The 21,247-nt window shown below is 40.1% G+C and overlaps 1 protein-coding gene across 5 annotated transcripts in view; it reads right to left on the reverse strand.

Moving 5' to 3' along the window:
• ITGA6 (integrin subunit alpha 6) overlaps nt 1-12,749 on the reverse strand; it is a 47,470-nt gene extending 34,721 nt beyond the window's left edge. For 2 of the 5 annotated variants that reach the window (XM_069020652.1, XM_069020653.1), the window contains exon 1: nt 7,999-8,229. In XM_069020652.1, the coding sequence (XP_068876753.1) occupies nt 7,999-8,159 (161 nt within the window). In that variant the 5' untranslated portion in view covers nt 8,160-8,229. Of the gene's footprint in view, nt 1-7,998; nt 8,230-10,083; nt 10,125-11,708; nt 11,852-12,616 lie in introns of those variants that run through there. The other 3 variants (XM_069020654.1, XM_069020656.1, XM_069020657.1) reach the window with 3 other exon arrangements.
• Between the last annotated feature and the right edge of the window lie 8,498 nt (nt 12,750-21,247).

A 21,247-nucleotide genomic window follows, 5' to 3' on the forward strand; every position in this document is an offset into this window, starting at 1 on the left:
TGCCCTGTCCAGCTGCCAACCTAAGCCCATGAACTACAGAAAAGTACCCTGTGGGAGCGGGCTAAAGAACTCTGCGTGTGTAGAAAAAGCGTGGACCTTCCTGATATATAATCCCTAGTAAGAGCTATAGAGAACAAGTACAAGAACAGCCATCAAACACACACTCAACAGCCTGAAGGTACGTGCATGCTAGAGCACAGTTCAAATTATTCCTTCAGTCTTAAAACCATCATAGGCCTGGGCTAAATGCTTATAACAGGATCCACAGTTTGAGTAAGATTTTTCTTCAAGCCATAAACTTAATGACAAAAGCACATGTGTCACCGGGTACATGATGCATTATGCCTTCAAATTAACTGAAAACACAGGCACTCAAATCACTTGGAAGAACATGACTCCAATAAGGTACTTTCCTAGGAGAAACAGGTCATACAAATCCCTGTGCAGCTGGGATGCTTAAAGAGCCCTTCTTTTATGTTCCATGCAGATACTCAAACACTGATCAAACAGATCAACAGAATTAAATAATACATTCACAAGAAACTGCTCTATATACACATCTGTGGAAGAAGAAATCATTATTTATATTATGAATAGGAATGTACAAATTGAGAATTTCAGCCAGCTTTAAAAACTGAAGAACAAGATTTTTTGCAAAATAACTTATGTTTGAGACTATGCCAAGAAATCCACTGCATTCTCTTACTCTGTATACTGCTACTCCTCCACATGCACACATACTTAATTTTTACATGCATCCCCTCATACACACATTTTTTCTTTTGCCACTCCCCACATTCTCACTTGAGCAGAATCTAAAATTAATTGGTTGTTTTCAGGTATTTTTAACACCCTATGTTCCTGTAAGCTGCAAGCTGTGGAAACGGTATTGCAGCTATTTCTAGGACTGTATCTGATCTGACAACAAAAGTATTCTTCCACTATATGCAGGAACACAGCTTGGCTGGAAAGAGAAGAGACTTACATCTTCAGCAATATTCTGGGACCACACTACATAATTATCAAACATTTCTCCAGCAGAAAAATAAACTGAGTGGATAAAAAGATTACAGAGACTTGCAAAATTATGCCATATTTGTAGTAGCAGCTACAAGAGTTTGCTGTATAAGAAAAAAAAATACCAAATTTATTTCAGCATCTTTGGCCAAGAAAATGTGATTTACACTTGAGGGTTTTTTAACACTACACAAACACGGACAATTAAAATGTCTTTTCACACACTCTGCTAGAGATCACTAACGTCTAAGAGCCAGCAGATTGAACCACTATGCAGCTTCAGCTGCACTGATGACTAAGTGCAAGGCTAACCAATCTTTATAGTTCCCTAAGCAAAGTATTGTGAAAAGAGCAATATGGACACAAAAAATTCAGCCTCACATGGGGATAGTGTCCTTGCTATCTGCAACAGCTGGTTGCCACTTTTGACCACTTCCAGGATAAACGTGCATTTCCCTCAGATCTTTGACCCATGCATGTGCTGCTGAGCAAACAACCCTGGGCAATACAGAAGAGTTGTTCCCAGCATATTTGCAATTCTCTGTTTTTTAAAGATATATTTTATAGACCTGTTTTTGAGAAAGGTAACAATGACAGATGAAATAGGCACAGAATAAGCACATACAGCTCCATTGCAAAAAAAAGTCATCTTCACTAAAAAGGAAGCAACATTCAGTCTACCAAAATTCTGCCATTCCTGTGGACACTAGCTATCAGCAAACTCAACAATGCTGATCATTCCTATCTGCTGTTCCCTATTTCTTAGACGATCTCCAAAGTCCTTGAAAGTAGAAAACAAATGCAAGGAATACAGCTAAGAAGTACCCTAGAAGCTCGCTAGCTGGCAGTGAAATCCAGTGCAGGATCTGTCCATGTTACCCTGAGGGACTAGAGTACATTTTTATGCTGTAAATGGCATCTTGCCAGGGCCCATCCCATACACCCCTCCTCTTCTTTTCTCCTTGATTCAGTGGACCTTCTTCCTCCCAAACACAGTCTGAACATCCTCACACACATTAGCTCAACACCTTAAAGGAAATCAACATTAGGAAATTACGTATTTTTAGATACAGTTCAAAAGGAACTAAAGGAAACAAGAAAAATAGCCACTGCTCCAACAGATCCAAAAATGATCAATGCATACTAGTAAATGCTTCAAAAATCACAATGCAAGAAGCTGCACCTTTTGCCTTTCACTATTATTTTGATACAAAAATCTCTCTCAGGTACCTCACAGCAGAATACACACAGCCTGTCCTTTAAGCTAAACCAACATAGCTGCAATTCTCTTTTCCAAAGTAACTGCTATGGAATTCTCAAAATCATCTTAGAAAATGTGATAGTCACAATACCTTAAACCAAGGGAAGTGCATTTTAACAAGAATATATGTTTTATGCTAGAACTGCAAAAGGAGCTTTATTAACCTATGGTATAGTTCATTTTTTTTTAACATGTAGAATGATTCCCTTAAAAATGGAAGTAAAACCTTTTTTCCACATTCATGTTTGTTTTTCTAACCTATATTCTTCTCCCATTACTTTCAAAGCAGTAACTTGCTTATGTATATTGCAATCAAAAATATTCAGTGCTAATAAACAAATTCCTCCATGTTTTCCAGACTACTCGGTATCGTTCTTTCATCAAATATTCCTGTGCTGTTACCTACCCTTGCTAAATACCACTATAAGGTGTTAATCTTCCAGCTAATGTTTCACAGTACAGACAACCATCTGCTCATTCACTAATACGGATTTTTACTTACTTGCTCTTAAACTGACATTTGCCCAATAGCCTAGTCTCAGTCTTGTCCTTTCCACAGAATATGTCCTCAAAATGTAGCATTTTTACAGTTATGGTTGGACTGATTAATCTAGACCCAGGCTGGTTCTGAAACATTTAAGCAGCTGATTTTAAACAGCAGTTCTTTCAAAACAAATGAGATATCTCCGATGAGAATTTACCAGAATGCATTCCTTACAAAACTTACAGTTGCTCTGGTACATGTGGGTAGAATTTAACAGAGGAAAAAAGAATGGCCCGTGCTGACTGGTGAACAATTTACTGCTGTAACATGCCAGGCAATCCAATATGCTAATTTCATTTATTTGGTGGATTAATCAGACAGAAACAAATTAATCAGTAATCATTCTTCTCTGCTTGTTAGGCCTTATGAAAAAACCATTTACGAGAAGCCAACCTACCTGTCCGACTTCTGCCACTGATAACCAAGAACACAACTCAAAATCAGTATTGGGAAAAAGCCAGCCTTCTGTAGTTTGCTCCTCCTGTAACAACTACACAACCCTTATGCAACATAAATTCATCATCTCACTTCTTTCACCCATGATATTACCATGATGGATCTTCCTTAAAAATCTGTCCCTTACCACTACAAGAAAACTCTTCACCTACTCCTCCCTCCTCCTTCCCAACTTCATTTGATCCTGACCTTTGCCACAGGACATCTATCTTGACCACAGACAAACTCCTCTACTATCACAAACTAAGAAAGCAAATAAGCATACTAAGCAGGTTATCCAAGAATAGTTTGCCTAGACAAAAACAGAGAAACGCTCAAGAAAAGAAAATACTAGGTGCAGTGACACAGTAAAATCATAGCCTAAAAAAAAAGCAAATTGATTATAAATCCTTTCTTTTTTAATTGACAGAAGCACTAACTAAAGACCACCACTATTATAGCTTTTAAACCTGAAGGCATAAACATGCATTGTTATTAATTCAGTTCACCCGAAGTCTGAATTACACTACACCACCTCTGGAAGCAGAAATTGTCATCTTCCACTGCAGAACAGCATAATCCAGCTCTTTGCTGCCAGAGCAAAGTGTCTCTGAGCCCAAGCCCTCATAGAACCCAAAAGTATTGGCTAAACACCACTGGGGATGCACTGCAGCAGTACAGCAATGTCAGCAGTCCTGCTGACCTAAGGCAACTGTTATGTATTGATATAACAGCTCACAGCAGAGACATGCAGTATCAGCAAAACCTGTGACAAGTGAAAATTTCAATAAGACACTGCAATTTCTAGGCTGGTGATGGTCAGTGCAGTCTTGACATAAAGTGCCTATCCACAGATTTTCAGCTGGGGGGAAAATCCTGTATGTTGGTAACTACAGTGTCTTCCCTTTTTTGCCTTACACAATAAGAAGAAGTCTACCTGAATTTAGCTCCATACTTCTACTGAAAATAATATCAGAAATACTTGCAAGTAAATCCTTGTGGGTCCCTTGCAACTCAGGATATTTTGTGGTTCTATCATTCTAAACCACAAATAAAAACTGGCTAATGGGTGTTAGGTTTACAGCTGAACTGATCTTAAGGGTCTTTCCCAACCCAAGTGATTCTAGGATTCTGTGATTCTATGAAAGGAATATACAAATTTAGATATTCTTGATGCTTGTGTTTTAATTCAAGATGCTTAAATCATTGTGAGTTACAACCAAACTGGAATGGACTTGCTGGACATCTTACATGGGGTATGCATACGTACAGACTGTATCTCTAGATATTCTATGAAATTACATATATATGACTACATGCACTACATATATAGTGAGTAGCTAGTAATTATATTTTTATTATAATAGTCACACATTTATAACATATAGTAACTAATACATATACAGTCAGAGCACTCCCCATCTAGAGATGCTGGATACACTCACATTTTCATTACAGGACTACTTACCTTTTAACCACATTACTCCCATAGCTATGCTGTCCCTGAGTCTCAGAGCCCTCTAAGTTACAAACCTTCTTCCAGTCTGCAGATGAAATGCACTGCTCTTGTGCCATTACCCCCTTCCAGAACCAGAACTCCCTTTCATCGTACTAATAGATTACAAACAGAACAAGCTTACACAGGGCAATAACTCCTTTAGAGCTCCATCAGCCTTTTCTGCTGCCTGATTCACTGTGCTTGACAATGCACCAGCACCATACACACAAATTCAGGGAGGCTGCCTTGGTACCTCCAACATTAACGTTCCTCAATGCACATAAAGTTTACGTTCAGCTGTCTTTCACACCCATGTACCATTAGCAGTCCACTTTCAGTCACCACAAACTAAAGTTTTTCTCCTCTCCATCTGACAAACCTTCCAAGTCTTCTAACCTGAAGATACTCAAAACCAAAATCTTGTTACTAGTCCATTGCTTTATACTCAGTACCATTTACAACTAATGTCAAAGCAATTAAACAGTCATCTGTTCATAATGTTGAGAGTTAAGTAATTCCTCATTAGCAAACATGGCATTTGTAGCTAACAATAATAAATTACGATTGTCATTCAAAGCTAATATGCAATCCTCAGTATCCTGTGACTAAGAAAAAAAGATGATCAAAAGCAAATACCATGTTTAATCAAAGGCTATTTCAGCTGTACCTTTATTTGTCACACTTCCTAGATATTCTCCACCCTCATCTTTACAGAGGATTGTTGTAATGATTAACACTGAATTAAACGGTGTGAGGAAGAGGGAACCATTTCACTTAACAAATGCTTAAGTGAGGTAAGAGAAAAATTACACATCACTTTGTTTGTTTTACCAAGCCTTGCTCCAAGCCCCTAGCCCTTGAACAGAACCAATGTATTTCAACTTCTCTCATTTTCTTGTTTTCCCAAAGATGGACTGATCCTGCACATGTCTACAGAAACAACCTGTTTCTAATTTTGTAAAACCGGAGGGGTAGAAGGGCACTCAAGCCGGCAGGTTTCTTTGAAATGAGGGTCCCTGCCAGATGAGAAACCAAGTATCACTTTTAATTACATTTCAGTGCCAATTTGGAGTTTGAGTACTTTTGAAAACTACTTAATGTTCACACTCTAAATACAACTGAGTTTTGAAACTAGCATCCATTCAAGAAGAAGGGGTAAAATAAATACTTCTATCTGACTAGGAGATAGCTGTACATAAATCCACTTTTGCAGCACAGGAAAGACACAGACCAAAATGCAACTGGGAATGCAGAGGTAATGCACCCCTGATTCCTGCTGTTACAGGTAACGGGCAGCATGCAGGCATTAGACATACTTGTTTCTCAGTAGTAGACTTCAGTATGACCTGAACATACTCTGTTCCCATAACTTTCTACCTTCCCTAAGTATCTGGACAGCAGATACCATTTGTTCCATCTATGAAGAGTCAATCAATTTAGAAATTGCATGCAGTTTCCATGGAAAAGACCACACAAATCCCTAAGTTCAACCTAGCCCGTTTTTATCTGATATAAAAATTCAGACTAATATGGAAGGCTCCTCTTCAAGACAGCCCACCAAAACTCCTGTTTCGTAAGACAGAACTCACACAAAGTGAATTAAACACAGCTCAGTCCCCAAGAAAGATAGTTACAGCTCAGCATATTTAATGTCTTATTCTCTTAAAGCCACACACTATTACTCTTACAGGCAGACAAATTATATTCAAAGTGACTACCACATGCCTGTTTGACATAAAAGGTTTCATTCCAAGCATGCTACCCAGCAGCTACCCAGGGTAGTACTCCAATTCTTTATGCTAAAACTCATGGATTTGAAAAATGGCCAAAACACCTCATACTCAGAAGTGCATGTCACCGTAAAATGCAGTTTGTCTAGTCTGGTTTTGTCTCTAATAGAGACCCTTGGTTCTCATGAAAGCCTGGATTCAAAAAGTCATGTCAAGGCAGATAGCATCTGGCTCTGCTCTTTTGCCACATTGGATTGCCTGAGGAAGCACTTACTAGACATACAATACAGAACTTTCATACCAATAATCTCTCAGGCATTTGAGCCAAATAGTACATACTAGCTTGAATACTGTGACTGTCCTTGTGTTTCTACTGTTTCTTTCTTCTCAGTAATTGGCTGTCTCTGCATATTCCTACACACTCACTCTGCCAGTACTGACAATACAACAGGAGACTAAGAAGCTTCAGGCACTGCTTTCTTAGTAGTACTAAAATGAGACCAATGCAAGAGTAATCCTGTCAAGAATTAAGATAAAGGCTTCTGGAAAGGAGCTCACAGATTTGCATTTCATTACTCAGGATGCTACGGGTCATTTTATCTGCTAGATGGAAGATGAAACATGGGTGTATGTGATTTATACTCCTCCACACACTGTAATTTTTATGAAATCACACAAGAATGGAAGTGTGAGCAAAATGAGCCCACAGGATTTTTCAATTTACCACTTAACTTTATGACGAATATTATCTCTTTCCAGCTTCCTTCTCCCATTAACTCTATACGGATAATGGGCGTATCCTGCCTTGAAGTAAAACTAAGTATCTGGGGAAGGGGCATTTATTTAACAATACTTTACACTCCATCCAGCACTACTGGATAGGGTAGGGTCCAGCACTGCTCCGCTATGGACACAAAGCAGCAAAGATGCTGAAGACGTACACAGGAGCCTTATTCTGCCTTTGTAATTTCCCAAAAGAAGTTTCACGCATATGCCGCTAGCACCGACTTCGTTTCCCTGACTTCTTTGTATTATCTCTCATCTGCACTCCCGGGCAGGCAGTTACCCGAGGTCGGGTACGCACAGGGAGAACAAACCCAAGAGGCTGGGCAGGCTCTGGCGGAGCAGATCACGGCCGCCCCGGGCTGCAGCCTCCCGGCGCGGCCCGCGCAGGAGAGCGCTGCGGCGGGAAGGGCTCCCAGCGGCGGCGGTCCCTCGCTTCCCCTTTCTAGCCCCAGCTCCCCACAGGCCATCGGGGCGCGGGGGCGGCCCCTCGCTCCGCCGCACGCCCCCGCCGCTCCGCGCTGCCCCGGCTCCGCAGCGCCCCGCGGCAGGTGCTGCCCCATCCCTCCGAGGGCCCCCCGCCGCCCGGCCCCGCTCCCGCCGCAGGCCGGACACCCCGTGGGGGCTGGCGACCCCGGCCCGCCGCCGCGGGAAGTTTTTCGGCGGTGGAAGGTAGGAGGGTCCCGGCAGGCGGCCCGGGACGGGGCCGGGCGGGGTGCGGTGCACTTACAGCCGTTTCTCCTGCGGCTGCAGCTGCCGGTGCATAGCCAGGGAGAAGCCGAAGAGGCTGCCCGTCTCTCCGCTCCAGCTGATCACGTTGTCCGTGTCCAGGTTGAAGGCGCCGGCCAGCCCCGGCAGGAGGGGCAGGTACAGGACGAAGAGGGCCGCCATCTGCTCTTGCCCGGCACGGGAACCTGCTGGCAGCGCCGTCGCCGCTCCCCAAGCTGAGCGCACCCGTCGTGCTCCGCCGGCTCCGCGCCGGGCCCGCCCCGCCCCGCCCTCCGCGGGTGCCCGGCCCCCGGCGGGTACGGCACGCCACAAAATGTCCCCGGGGCCCGGCCTCCTTCCCCTGGGAGGGGCAGCCGAGGGCGTGGCCCCGCCCGTGAGTCGCCCGCCGCCTCCGGGGGGCTCACCGCCTGCCGCGCCCCCGGCCTCGGGTGTCTTTGCCCTTCGCGACACAAAATAAAGCCGTGCCGGGGGCGGGTCACGGCCGCAGGTGAGGGCCGGGCCGTAGCCCCGCGCACCGTTGGGGAAAAGGGCAGAGAGCCCCCAACGGCGGGGTCGGGATGTGTTTGAGCCATCCAGCCGTGTCCCCCTGGGGGCTGAGAACGCTCTGGCTGCTGCTCAGCGGTATCAGCGTACCACTCGGTCCGGGTACCGACCACAGGAATAACACATTGCTGAAGTGTGCTAAGGTTGATACAGAACTATGGAAAGCATAACCCCAGTATTCAGTCTGTATTCCCCAAACAACATATGCAAGAGAAGAAAAAAAGAAGAAAAAAAAAATGTATCTCTGTTTTCCAGACTCTTCATAGAGCACTTGAGAACAGAGACTCAAGATTACCTGAATCTCCTCCTCCAGCATTTCCTATCTCTGAACACATCTGAGAATTTCTTACCTCTACCTTTTAATTGTTCAAAAACAATATGTGGGTTTGGATCCCAGATCATTTTCTCTTATGCTTTCACCCATAACTCCAAAAGGTTATTTGCGAGCATACCTGATCAACTTTACCCACCCCAGAGAGAGAGAGGTTTTGGTTTTTCAACAGAATCTTGGTTTAGTGCTCTGATTTAGGGAAGCGGATGCAAACTTTTAAAACCTCACAAATTCCAAGCAGAGTGACAATACTCAGTTGTTCTTTTCTACCAATATCCAGGATATGAAGAGAGAAGCTAAGATTCCAGAGAAATTGAGAAAAGAGCAATTGAGACAGAGCACTCAAATATGTTGATACTCCAAATAACGCCTTCTGGAACAATACTCTGCTCCCACGGAGTTAATCCAAGCTACTTCTTCCAGAGTAATTATTCTAGGATAGCTCCATGTATAGACAAGCCTTTGGCTCAAGTCCAAGACACCCTTGATCAAAAGAGAGGAAGAAAATGCACCAGAAATGTCTATCTAATGTGGAAACAAAACATTTTATTAAATTAGTCTCCCAGATATTTATTGCTAATAGAGTCCTTCCCTGCTTGCTCCTCATGCCCAACTCAAAGTCCTAATCCAGTGTTCAATCACTGCCATAGCAGAAAACTGTACTGGCATAAATACTGCCCTAGTTTCACTAAAGGACCCATAAAAGGGAAGGGTCCCAGACTAATTATAAGCTGACTTACTACAATCCACGTATTTCACAGTAATTAGTAAAGATTTGAAAACAAGTCTTTTAAAACAGTGTTGGCATCCGTACCAAAGTCTTAGCAGTTTGCCTTTGGGGACAATCAAAACGTACATGCTTCTAATACTCTTACAGTAACTATAGTTACTTTTTAAGTAATGCTTCTACTCAGTAACTTGCAAGAAGTCAGAGAAGTACTTTCATCCAGAGCCACCTGAATGATACTGGCACATTAGGTTTATCTGACTTCTCCTCCTCCCTCTAACCAGCAGTGCCTGAGCATGTTGTACCTGTTTGTTGTTATCCACAGATTGCTGAGGGGAGACAGAATTTTCTCATCTCCAGATGCAGTAACAAGCATTCCAAGACACAGCAACATTAACGCTTGTCTCAAGGGACCACAGCAAGAACAACAAAAATAGAGTGTATACAGGGTGGAGCAAAACTGCACACGAACATCTTAGAATTACCTTGGATGGTCTCTCATCATTTTGTACTATTTTCATTTGCTCTAGATGAGGAGAGAGGAAAAAAAAAAAGGTTTTACAAATATGTCAGTTTCCTTCCTTTGCTCTTCCTCCAAAACAAACTTGCTGTGAGTTATCTGTAACTAACACATACTTCAGGAATTCCTCTTTTGTACAATCCTGGTATAAAGGGGGACCAAGATTAGGTATGATGACCAATTAAACATGAGCACTCTGTTATGCATAATAACACAGCGATTCTAAGAAATGCAATGGCCACATCAAAGCTGTTTCTCTTTTTTGTAACAAACGCTCTGCTATTCCTGAGTTTTCAAGCTGTCTGCTTATTAATGGTGTGTTGATACTCAGCTGAAGGGCTACAAGATGTTTGCGTGTTGTGTCTACACATTGAGCAAGCCTTACTGCCAGCAAAACTTTCCTCCTCCACACCACCGTGTAGCTAATTACAAAGTAAAAAAATTCATTTCTGGAAAATAAAAGGGGTGAAATGCAGAAGCTAGAGCTTGGCAAGACATTTTAAGCTTTCCCTAGAAGGAAGGCAAGGCACAATGTTTTACATTTCTGAACTTTTCTCATCTATATCAAAAATATACTACACAAAGAAATACACAATTTGTGGATGTTCAGCTGTGCAGCTTTAATGCAGCACATCAAATGGTCCTGAAAAGACAAAATATGTAAACATTCCCTTCCCATTTCCTTTTTTAAAATTGCTTAATTTCTTAATTTATGTAATTCCAGATGAAAAAAGGATACCACCAAAAAGGCTTGGTTTGGTTCACTATACAAGTTCTAAAGATACAGCATTTCAATTCAGAAATATAAGCTAGGTTTAAGTGTTAGTAGCCTGAATGGTTGGATGGTTTCTCCTGAACACAATATACATACCATTTCTAGAACTGCATGTTCTAGAAAAATTATTTACATTTATTAAACAGATGCATCTTAACAGCTACAAGAAACAGCTGAATTTTTATGCAGCCAGGTTATCAGACTATCTTTGCCAGTATATCCTCATAGCTGTTCTTGGTTCCCCAACAATCATTAGGAGTAGCGAACAGCAGCACAGGAGATGAAGGTGCTTACAGTGGTGAGTGAAACAAACTGCTCAACACCATGTAAGCAAAATGTTTTGCTTTTAACAGTCTAAAAACCAGAGCATTAAAGTAGTTATATTTATACACTTGGTATTCTGAATTATACAGACGTGACACTCGTTGCATTTATGTAATTTATAACTGGATGAAGAATGTCTCCGTCTCTCTCTCTTTACTATCTTTTCAGAAAGGTTACCAAATGCAGATTTTTTACTAGTTGCTATATTTAAACTACAGTTCCAAAAGATGTTACTACATTCCTGTAATTTTTTTTCTCTTTGATGTCTAAAAAAACTAGATGACATTCTGCCATTCTTTACTTGCTTGCAACGTCAAAATATTTTACCTCAGTGGACATAGTATTACACAAATAAAAATATGAGTCAAAAGAAATATTTCAGTCCAGATCTGGAATTTTGGTGAACACTGAGACCAGTGTATCAGCAGTTTTTTGAGTCTTTTACATCTAGAGAATGTTTTTCCACCCAAGTTGTCAGGTACATTCCTTACATCGTTTCAGAGTGACGAGCTTGAACTGTTTGGAGAGTAAACATCTATGTAAACATACACGGAGGCACTTTATGAGCATAGCTGTGCAGAGATCAGAGGAACACTGGTGACAAATGGGAATCAAGCACCCACAGTTTGGATTTCTGTGGAAGGAATTAAAGATGCTCCATCAAAATTACTTATAACTAAGGCATAAAATTGCAGTGGTTTTGAATGCATGCCTGTATTTTAATTCACTAGTTACATATACCACTATGTAAGATTTGCCCCACCATAAGGTAAGTCGAAGCTGAAACATCATTATACACATCATAGACACCTGCAGCCCCATTCTGTGGTTCTCAGACAGAAATCTATATCCCCAAAGCTCTTACATTACCACAGCTGTAACTTGTAGCACTGACTGCATTCCAGACCCATCTATACCATTTTATGCTTCCTTGATCTGCAGTATGTCCTTCACGTGAAACCTTGCCTCTCCTGTAGCACTTTTCACCAGTGTAGAGAGACATAACCTGATACCAGATGCAAACTTTTGGGCAGTTCTAGTCAACTCTCCCTCAACGTGCATCTTCCAACCAATTTGCACCAAAGCAGCCAACAATGGCTTATAGGCTAGCAGAGGAGATCTAAAAGATAAACAAGGTATTTCTTGGGTTGCTGTTGGCAGGGAGCAGGGGAGGAAGAGAGAAGGTTTACAAGCAAGTTATTCACGGGATCTCCCTGAAGATTCTCCTCAGGAATTTTGAAAGCATGATGAACCTTCACAGGACATATTTTAACCCCACCAAAAACCAAAAAGGATCATTGTTCAGGACACTTCCACTCTCCTAGCTCACAGAGACCTGACTAAAGAGTTTTTGGCCATCACCCAGAACACAATTCCACACAACCCTGATAGCACTTACCTCCAAGAGCTGCACTGGGTGCTGGACAGGACTTGGCCCTGGGACAGAGCCTACAAAGCCCAAGATCAGGAACTTCAGTCACTCCAGGACTCTGGTCTCTAAGACACTATCTAGCTTATTGTAATTACACAGCTGAGAACCCCAGCTCCTCTTGCAATAAACTAGTGGAAACAGCTGCTTGGTCATTTCCACACTTGTTACACCTGTCTTCCTATCAGGTCCTGGATCAGACCCAGCTGTGAGGCCAGCCAGCCAGCTGTTTGGCTTCCATGGGGGAGGTAAAGCTCAGTCAGATTGCATAAAGGCTTCCAGTGATTGACAAGAACCATGCAAAGAAATCCAACTTCTTTTTTTTTTAATAAATTTAAATTTTTCTATAGCCACTGTCTTTAAAAATTCTACAATTCTGCTACTAGAGCCACCTCATTTGCATGTGCTAACCAAACTCTGTCTGCCACTGATTCAACAGGACCTGTGGTCAAGACATGTTTAAACATGGTTTTCAGACCGCTGCAGACAAAGCCAGCAGGGGCTGCTTCTCTGGTTGAGGTCTAAAGCTAGCAGTCTCCGAAAGATGCTTCCTCTACTTTCTTTACTTTTTCTTTGCTAATAGAAAACTTTTGTTGTTTGGGTTTTTTGGGGGAGTTTTTTTGTAAACAAAAATAAATCTAAAAAATGTATTCACTTTTCTCTTTAGATTAACATCCTGATTTCTGAAAAAAAAATTGGACAAGGCAGAATTGAGCACCACGGGCATCTTTTTCTGGTTCTTTTGGATCACCACCATTTAAAACTATTTATTTTATGGAAAATATATAGTTTTAATTAATCATAGTCTTCTAAATCAATCCATAATGAGCAAATCCAATCTTTTGTTATATTAAGTCTCACTTGCTAACACACTCACTAACAATGATGAAAATGTTAATTATGCAAAGGCTGTTAAAAAAAATCCTAAATAAAGTCTGTAAAGGCCCAGTCCACTCAGGATCTGAGCTACTGACTGAAGGAAAAGTAGGTTGTTCTCTCTCCCTGCTTTGTCTGGATATGAATAGCAGTTATGTGGAGGCTGAGGACACTCTGCAGTTCTCATAAGCTCCCTGCCAAACAATGCAACCTTTAATTTCTGGACTTCATAAATTTTCTACAGAAACAAAAGATTCTTCTACCCTCATGCCAATCTACCTGCACTACCATTTTATATGAAAAAAACTATCAGATACTTTAACTTTCTCATTTAGTCAAACAAATTAAGAAATTAAAATCAACAAATGAAGACAATCTGTTATGCAAGGAAGAATTTTTAAAATACTACTTCTTTATCCAACCTAGAACCATTTATATCCACCAAAGGAAAAAGACTGAGGATTGACTACATATGCAGTATTTTCCAATTAACTGCTTCTGTTTAATTATTAAACAACTGCATTAGGCTCAACAGGAAGAATTTTTTTTTCCAGAATAAGACTGCTCACACATGAGTTAATCAGAAACAATTTCATGTTTAAACAAGTACTACAGAAGTATTCAGACAAAAAAAAAATTAGTTCCTCTGGAATTCCAGTTTTATTCAATAAAAAGATTCATTGCATGATGCTGCCATGACCAGGCAGGCTTAGTGAGTGAACTGCAAATCTAATCAGTTTGGCAAAGGGTTTTACGGAAGCTGCTGTGCTGGCTTTGCTGACTTCAAGTGATTTTTTTCCTTTGTTCATTTGTTGCAAACAACTAAAATCTAGGTCAAGGAAGGAAAGGTCATTCTTTAATTATGAAAGTGCAAATTTTTATACAGTATTGGAAAGGTTTCAAAAGCAGTTTTGAATTCTGTTTTCATTGCGTATTCTTTTTTCTCACTGTTTTTCCCCAACTTTCTATACATCTAAATTTTGAGCACCTTCATAGGAAAAGGCAAAATAACTTGTGTCTTGTAGGTAACCAAAATCTAATGCACTGCTTTTTAAACAATTATTTCAGTAACATTATAAATTGGTAAATGATTTATGGCACAAACACATTTCCACGATTCTGTACACTGTAACTGCTCCAATGTTTCTTTTCAGACCATCACTTGACTGGTCATACTCTCCAACTTAATTCTGTCAGGGGAATTTTTTTTTCTGCGAGTTCTAAAAGTCAGGTTTTGAACTTTCATATAGTAATCACATTTAAATAAGCCCAGTCTTATTTTATGTGATAAGAGGAATTATTCTAAAATACGCATTATACCAACTATATATATTTTCTTCAACCGCAATCATCAGTCCCTGTGTGGGTGTGCTGGGACTGCTCTGCCTTGCTTGCTTACATGTCTTTCACACCAGAAATCTCAAAGACAACACCCCAAACCTATCCAAGCTCATTCCACACATCTGGGAACACAAACAAATGAGGAAGGTAAAATGATACAGTCCAGGAGAGGTGCTCTCAGTTTTCACTAGGGCTGTACCTTTCCTATCATTTCCTGCATAGCACACATATATTGCTTTCTTTGCTCGTGGGTGTGTGTTTTTAGGACATACCAGACAAACAGTATGTTTTCGAGCATACAAGCAAGTAAACTGCTATGAATTTCTGACCACACCAAGTGAAATACATGCATCAGTTCCTGTTACTCAGCTTCCTCTAAAGTCAATCAGCATCTCCAAGGGTCAAGGTCCACTTTTAAGCAATTGAACAACCTAACTGGCAGGTAGATCAAGGTATGATAATTTGCTTCTTGACTGTAAATAAAGGCACACTAACCCATTTTACTGTGGAACTGTTCTTAACATTAATAAAATAAAATGCATATATTCTACAGTAATGATGTCTTTTCCACACAGAGCATAAAGTGCTATCTCAAAGCATTTTCGTTCTTCCCCTGTGAGGCATAACAGTACTACAATCTCCATTTTTCCAAGTGGAAAAGATTGACGTCTATTTAAGGGCAATAGAGTGCCCCAGTATCAGAGAGGAAAGCTGCAGCAGAACCCACAGCCACAGCTGGTTTCTGAATTCTCCTTCCTCCTCTGCCTTATTAGAAAAAAAGCCCATCTAAACCTGAAAATTTGCAAGGTCACTTCTGCACAGCTATCAGCTGCTGAGCTGAGATACAGGTATATATGCACATTTGGCCAAGAGTTTCCTTCCAGTGAGTAACACACTGTGTTAATAAAAAGCATGCTACATTGAAGGTAAGCACTAATGTCCCTCATCATGCTTTCTGACTCTCCATCTCTGGGAATTTTTGCAGTACAGTGTGAGTTGCAGCTGTACTTATCAGAGTATGTGTTCAGTGTCGAAACATTCATTCTGTTCCACTTCATTACTTCATTTTCACTCAATATTTAAAGGCTCCACGAGATTTCTCTGTTCCATTCCAACCAGCAACATGCCAGTTTTCAAGCCCTTTACTGTCACACCTGGAGCTGACTGACCATTATTGTGAGAAGGAACTGATTTGTCTGTATTTGTGGATAAACAACTATCAGATCTACCACGTGTGCAGCAGCTAGAAAAGAAAGCTGAGCAGGTAAGTGTTCTGCAGACAATAAACAGCAATCAACAGATGTTACAAGTACTTGCTGACCAGCTGCACATGGCAGGACAATCACCATGTGGTGGGATCAGGTCATGGTACAAGCCTGTGCCTGTCAGTAGTCACTGCAAGCCTTTGGATCTTATATTCTGTTGCATGCCAAATTTATGTCAGCCTCAGGATGACAAAATGACAGCTGCTTTGAGAGGGAAGAATCAGGGTATTAATCTTATGAGGAAAGTTTGCATCACTCAACAATCTATTTGGTGTCAGAAAAGGAAGCTGTTACAGGAGATAGTCAATTTTCAGACCATTAACCATAGGTTGCATGTGGAAGTACAAGTATGGTTCAGGCACAGGAATTAATATCTAAGTCAATTAAATAGGCTTCCCTAGACTTGTAGGTAACAGACTGTCCCTATCTAGAACTAAATCATTGTGGTGAAGTAGGAACATAACAATTCTCTGTAGATAGTAAAATTTAATTTCATTTGAAATAATAGTCCTATCATATTATTCAGTTAATATCAAAATGCCACATTGCTTTGCAACAGTTCTACTTCTCCATAAATTTATTGATACATACTTAGTATTACTGGGTACACAGTCTTATTCCAATTTTGTGTTCATTATAATAGAAGAGGTATTTGTGATTTACTTCAATTTGAACAGTGGCTTTTTGCCACTGTTTATGATAGGACATGTTGCATAGTTTCAGTGTATTCATTCTCATTTTGTAATTCTTGCTGCATCTAAATAGTTATAGGGTGATCTGCTACCTTCTACTACTGTGCCCTGCTTCCTATCTACAGGTAGCCCATTGCTATTTGAGGTACAAGGGAGAGTAGCATACCACTGTCTACTGAGAGTTATTTTAACATACACTTCATTTGTGAAGTATCTGAGTTCTTTCATCTTTTGTGGTTAACATCGCACAATGTATTGAAATAACTTGGGTAGCTAAAAACAGTCTGACCATGGCTATATATTTGTGTATATATGTTTACAGATGCAGCAGTGAGCCTGTATTCCAGTGCTTCAAGCTAGGTTATGAAAGTATGTTAAGTAGCTGCTCCCTACATTAGACCTACCCTTTGAGAATCCCTCCAAAGTCTTTTCTTATTTTGCTGGCCAAAGGTGCTTTTTCCTAAGGGGCATGGGAACACACTGTCAGCTGAATGTTGCTGGTATGCCCCAGACAGTCTGGGGCTGCATTCTGCAGAGAAACAGCAACACTGACAAGGCTGCCACAAGTCTTGTCATATTTCCTGACATTTTTCTTGATTCAACACTTCCTCATCATTTCTGGAAAATCTGAATCACCTTTATTCCTGCAGAACATGTATACCTTGGCCTTGCATAGACCCACTCTGCAATTCTTATAACAGGGCACTTGCAAGAGAAGTATTTTCAAACACTATAAAAGCTAGAAGTCCAAACACTGTGACTCAGACCTCCAGAGCTCAAAAATGTAGCCAGACTTGGGTATTTCAGGGACATTATGGAATAGTTACTGGCAAGCTGTTTGCAATATCATCATAATAACATAGTGATATAATAACATGGAGCTGAAACACCTGAAGACTGGAAGCACTATTTTGTCAGACCAGCATAAGCTAAGAGTTGTATCAGCAGAATATAAAACTCAATGTGAACACATTCAACAGAAATAAACATCTCTAGTCAGACTCCATTGTAGAACAAACACAACACTACTTTGAAAAGGCATTTGTTTTCTTCCTAATCATTTGTAAGAGCAATAGACGAAGTTTTTGCAATGACACTTTGCTGGGAGGGGATGGGGGAGTAAAGAAGAAAAAAAAAAAAAAGAAAAAAACCACCTTAGTGTAACAAATACCCTCCTGGACAAAATATTTTCAGATAACCACTTCTGTAATTTTTTATTTAAAGGCTCTTTGAGTCAGGGAAAAAAATAAAAACATATAAATATCAAGTCCCTATATCATTCTGGAATCACAAAACACAAGACTTCCAGTTCTCAGTACAAGGAATGTTTTTAGTCCAGTTCATATGAGGTTTTCTTTCTTTTTTTCATTATTATTAGTAAGTCAACAGCAGCTTTTAGTATCTTGAGAGACAAGTTTCAACAAAGCTGCAGTATGATATTTTCTGTGATTAGTAAATCAAGACTAGAAGATATGCCCACACACATCCTCCACAGTCTATTCACAAGAGAGGGAAGACATTGGCTATCTCTGTTGCAACATTCCTTATTTTTATCCCAAAGATCAAGATCCTTTGAGAAATAGAGGGCATAGCCTGTGAAGACACTAATAAAGGCTTCTTGATTAACCCCAAAAAAGTGAGAGACTGCATTACCTTTACCACAAATCATCCTCTGCAGAGATTTTCCCAGTGTGAAGGCATTGAAGAAGTAGCCATAGCTAGGGGGGTCTCATTAATAGCAACATAGCTGCACTGGCAACACAGTTCTAGAGGTACAACCAGAGGAGGCACTGCAATGTTTTAGGGGCTCACAGGGGGACTCCTGGCTTTCTCCAAACCTTGAAATTTCTGAATTTCAAAGTTTGAACTGTGATTTATTGAAAGGGCAGGGCAAAAATTCACTTTTCTTAATAGACAAATGTTGAGAAAAATTCTCAGTAGGACCCTATTAGCGTTTCAGCCACTGCAACTTTGCTCCTTCCCCAACAGTTACAATTATAAAATTACAAGTTTAATTTTATGAAATAACAGACATATCAACACATTAAAAAGTTCAGATAGCTTAATATTCTTCCTAAGAGTTGTCAAAAGTATTCACCTTAGAGTGTGTAATAGAGTAGTCCTTCTCTTGCTGTTTACTGCTGGTGCTCTGCAGGTTACAGACTCTGTTTGGATATGGGTTCCTCCAGACCACTGCATTTACTGAGAGTTTCTAATTTAAATAACCTAATTTTTATTTATAATTTTATTATTGACCTCTACAGCACAGTGGAAACAAGATATGCAATTAAATGGTACACTTTGGGAAGTGGGACTTTCTGCTTCAAACTCCCCTGCTCCACTATTGTTATATGGTCATATGTGAATGAACATTTCATAGTCATATTATTCATGATTTTATAAACTTCTGTCATATCCCACTTCAGTCATCTCTTTTTACACAGAAATCTCATTGTCCAATTCATATCTCAAATAGATAATATGTTTTGAAACACTTTGGGCATTCTTTGTAGTTTTGTATTATGCCTTTTGAGACAGAATTATCAGAATGCCACAAAACATTCAAAACATAGCAAAGACACGGATTTAGAGCAGTAGCACAATTATACACCTTGCTTCATAGGGTATTCTGTTTGTAATTCCTACTTTACTAATTCCCTTTTTGACTGCTACTAACCATTGAGATGATGGCGAACTTATCACAGAAGACCAAGATCCTCAATGGAACAAGTTAATTCAAAGTCCATTTTTTAACTCAATCAAGTTTCTTAGTACAGTATTAACCTTAGTCTTGCTATTTTATTTCTCAGTCATTTCTGTAATAACTTTTCTTTAGAACCTGCTTTAGTTTTTATCCACAAAAAAAAAGTATAGAGGCAATAAAGACTAGCTCCTTAATGCTCAACATCCCCTCTTAGGTTTTCAAACCAGGGCATAATTATCCCAGGGCATAAATCCCCCTCGAATTTCTATCTGTGAGAAATATGAATTCCTCCTATATTCTTCAGCCATCTCTTAATCTACAAAAAGATCTTCTCTTCATTTCACACCAGTTTAAGCTCTCAAGGGCTCAAAGTAACTTGAAAAATCCAAAGTGATTGTGACAACTGACTCACCTGCTTATCTACAAGCTCATGACTTGCTTGAAAGAATTCCAAGAGGCATGAGGTCCCTTTGCAAACTCCATATTTTCCATGTTTCCACTAATACAGATCTCATTACAAATCCTATTATGTTCCTGGATTAAAAGTCGGCTTAGTTTCTGTAGTTTCTTCCAAGCACCCTATTTCAAACTTTCTCAAATGTACTCCCCTTTATTCCTCTGGTACATGATAAACAACAGTTAAAACTCCATTTGGACAAGTTCAGAAATTTCATAAATGCTCTCATTCAAACCTCAAGAACAGTTGTAAATCCATATAAAACTCACAATTAAGAAAATACTGATTCAGCTGATGATGACAGAGGAAATACGATGAACACATATATTCTTTATTTTCATGCTCATAATTATGCAGTTATATCTTTTATAACATGTGTAATTGCCAAAGCAGAGCCTAAAAAAGCAAGCTGCTGTCTGTTCCTTATCCCCAGTCTTGTCAAGCTGTGATCTCAGGGACTGAAGAAGCACCATGAACCCAGAAGTTATGTCTGCCCTTCTGAAAGTTACAAGTATTTCCTCCTCCCTTCGCCCCTCAAGTTACCAGCAGGCTGTAAGTCTCCATAGTATAAACGCTGCCCAATGCATCTACTCTTTTCAAGCAGGCTGCTGGTAGCAACTGACTCATTACAATTCAACTGACAGCATGAAAATCCTTTTGGAGAGCAAGCATCCATTAAAATCTCTAGTTTTCTTGGGCTCATGCTCATCTTCCAACAATGGCGCCAGTAAAAGGGAGTAATTTTTCAAGCAACACCAATTTTCTGAATTCTCCATGGTTTCCTATGTTGTATTCTACTGTTGTCTCATTTCTTATTTCGTTATGACAATCTGGACTGTCCCCTGCGTGCTTACTTGGATTTTTTTTTATTCACACAGTGACTCAGAACAAAAGCACTTCTCAAATATTTTATGAGAAGACTTGTCTCTTTCATGTTAAAGAAGCTGCATGACTACAGTAAGCCAACACCTAAATATTTGCGTGCCTTGTCTCCACATGTCTTCATTAGAGAGACATAACCTTAGGTATTATTTATATGAATGCACATTCATGGATATAAAATTCTTGGCAGCTCCATATTACCATACTTACAAACTGTGTAGATGATTGTAGTCTCCTGGCTGAGCAATAACCTTCCAATGGATCAACCTCTGTCACCACAAGAGAAAGGTGTTCTCAGCACAGGCTGTTAATCTCTACATAAGCAGATAGGCACTCTATGCTTTTTCTAGGACTAGGCAGGTATTTTCCTTGCACCAAAAGGGA

The sequence above is a fragment of the Aphelocoma coerulescens genome, chromosome 7 (genome assembly GCF_041296385.1).
Source record: "Aphelocoma coerulescens isolate FSJ_1873_10779 chromosome 7, UR_Acoe_1.0, whole genome shotgun sequence".
NCBI classification, from domain to species: Eukaryota; Metazoa; Chordata; class Aves; order Passeriformes; family Corvidae; genus Aphelocoma; species Aphelocoma coerulescens.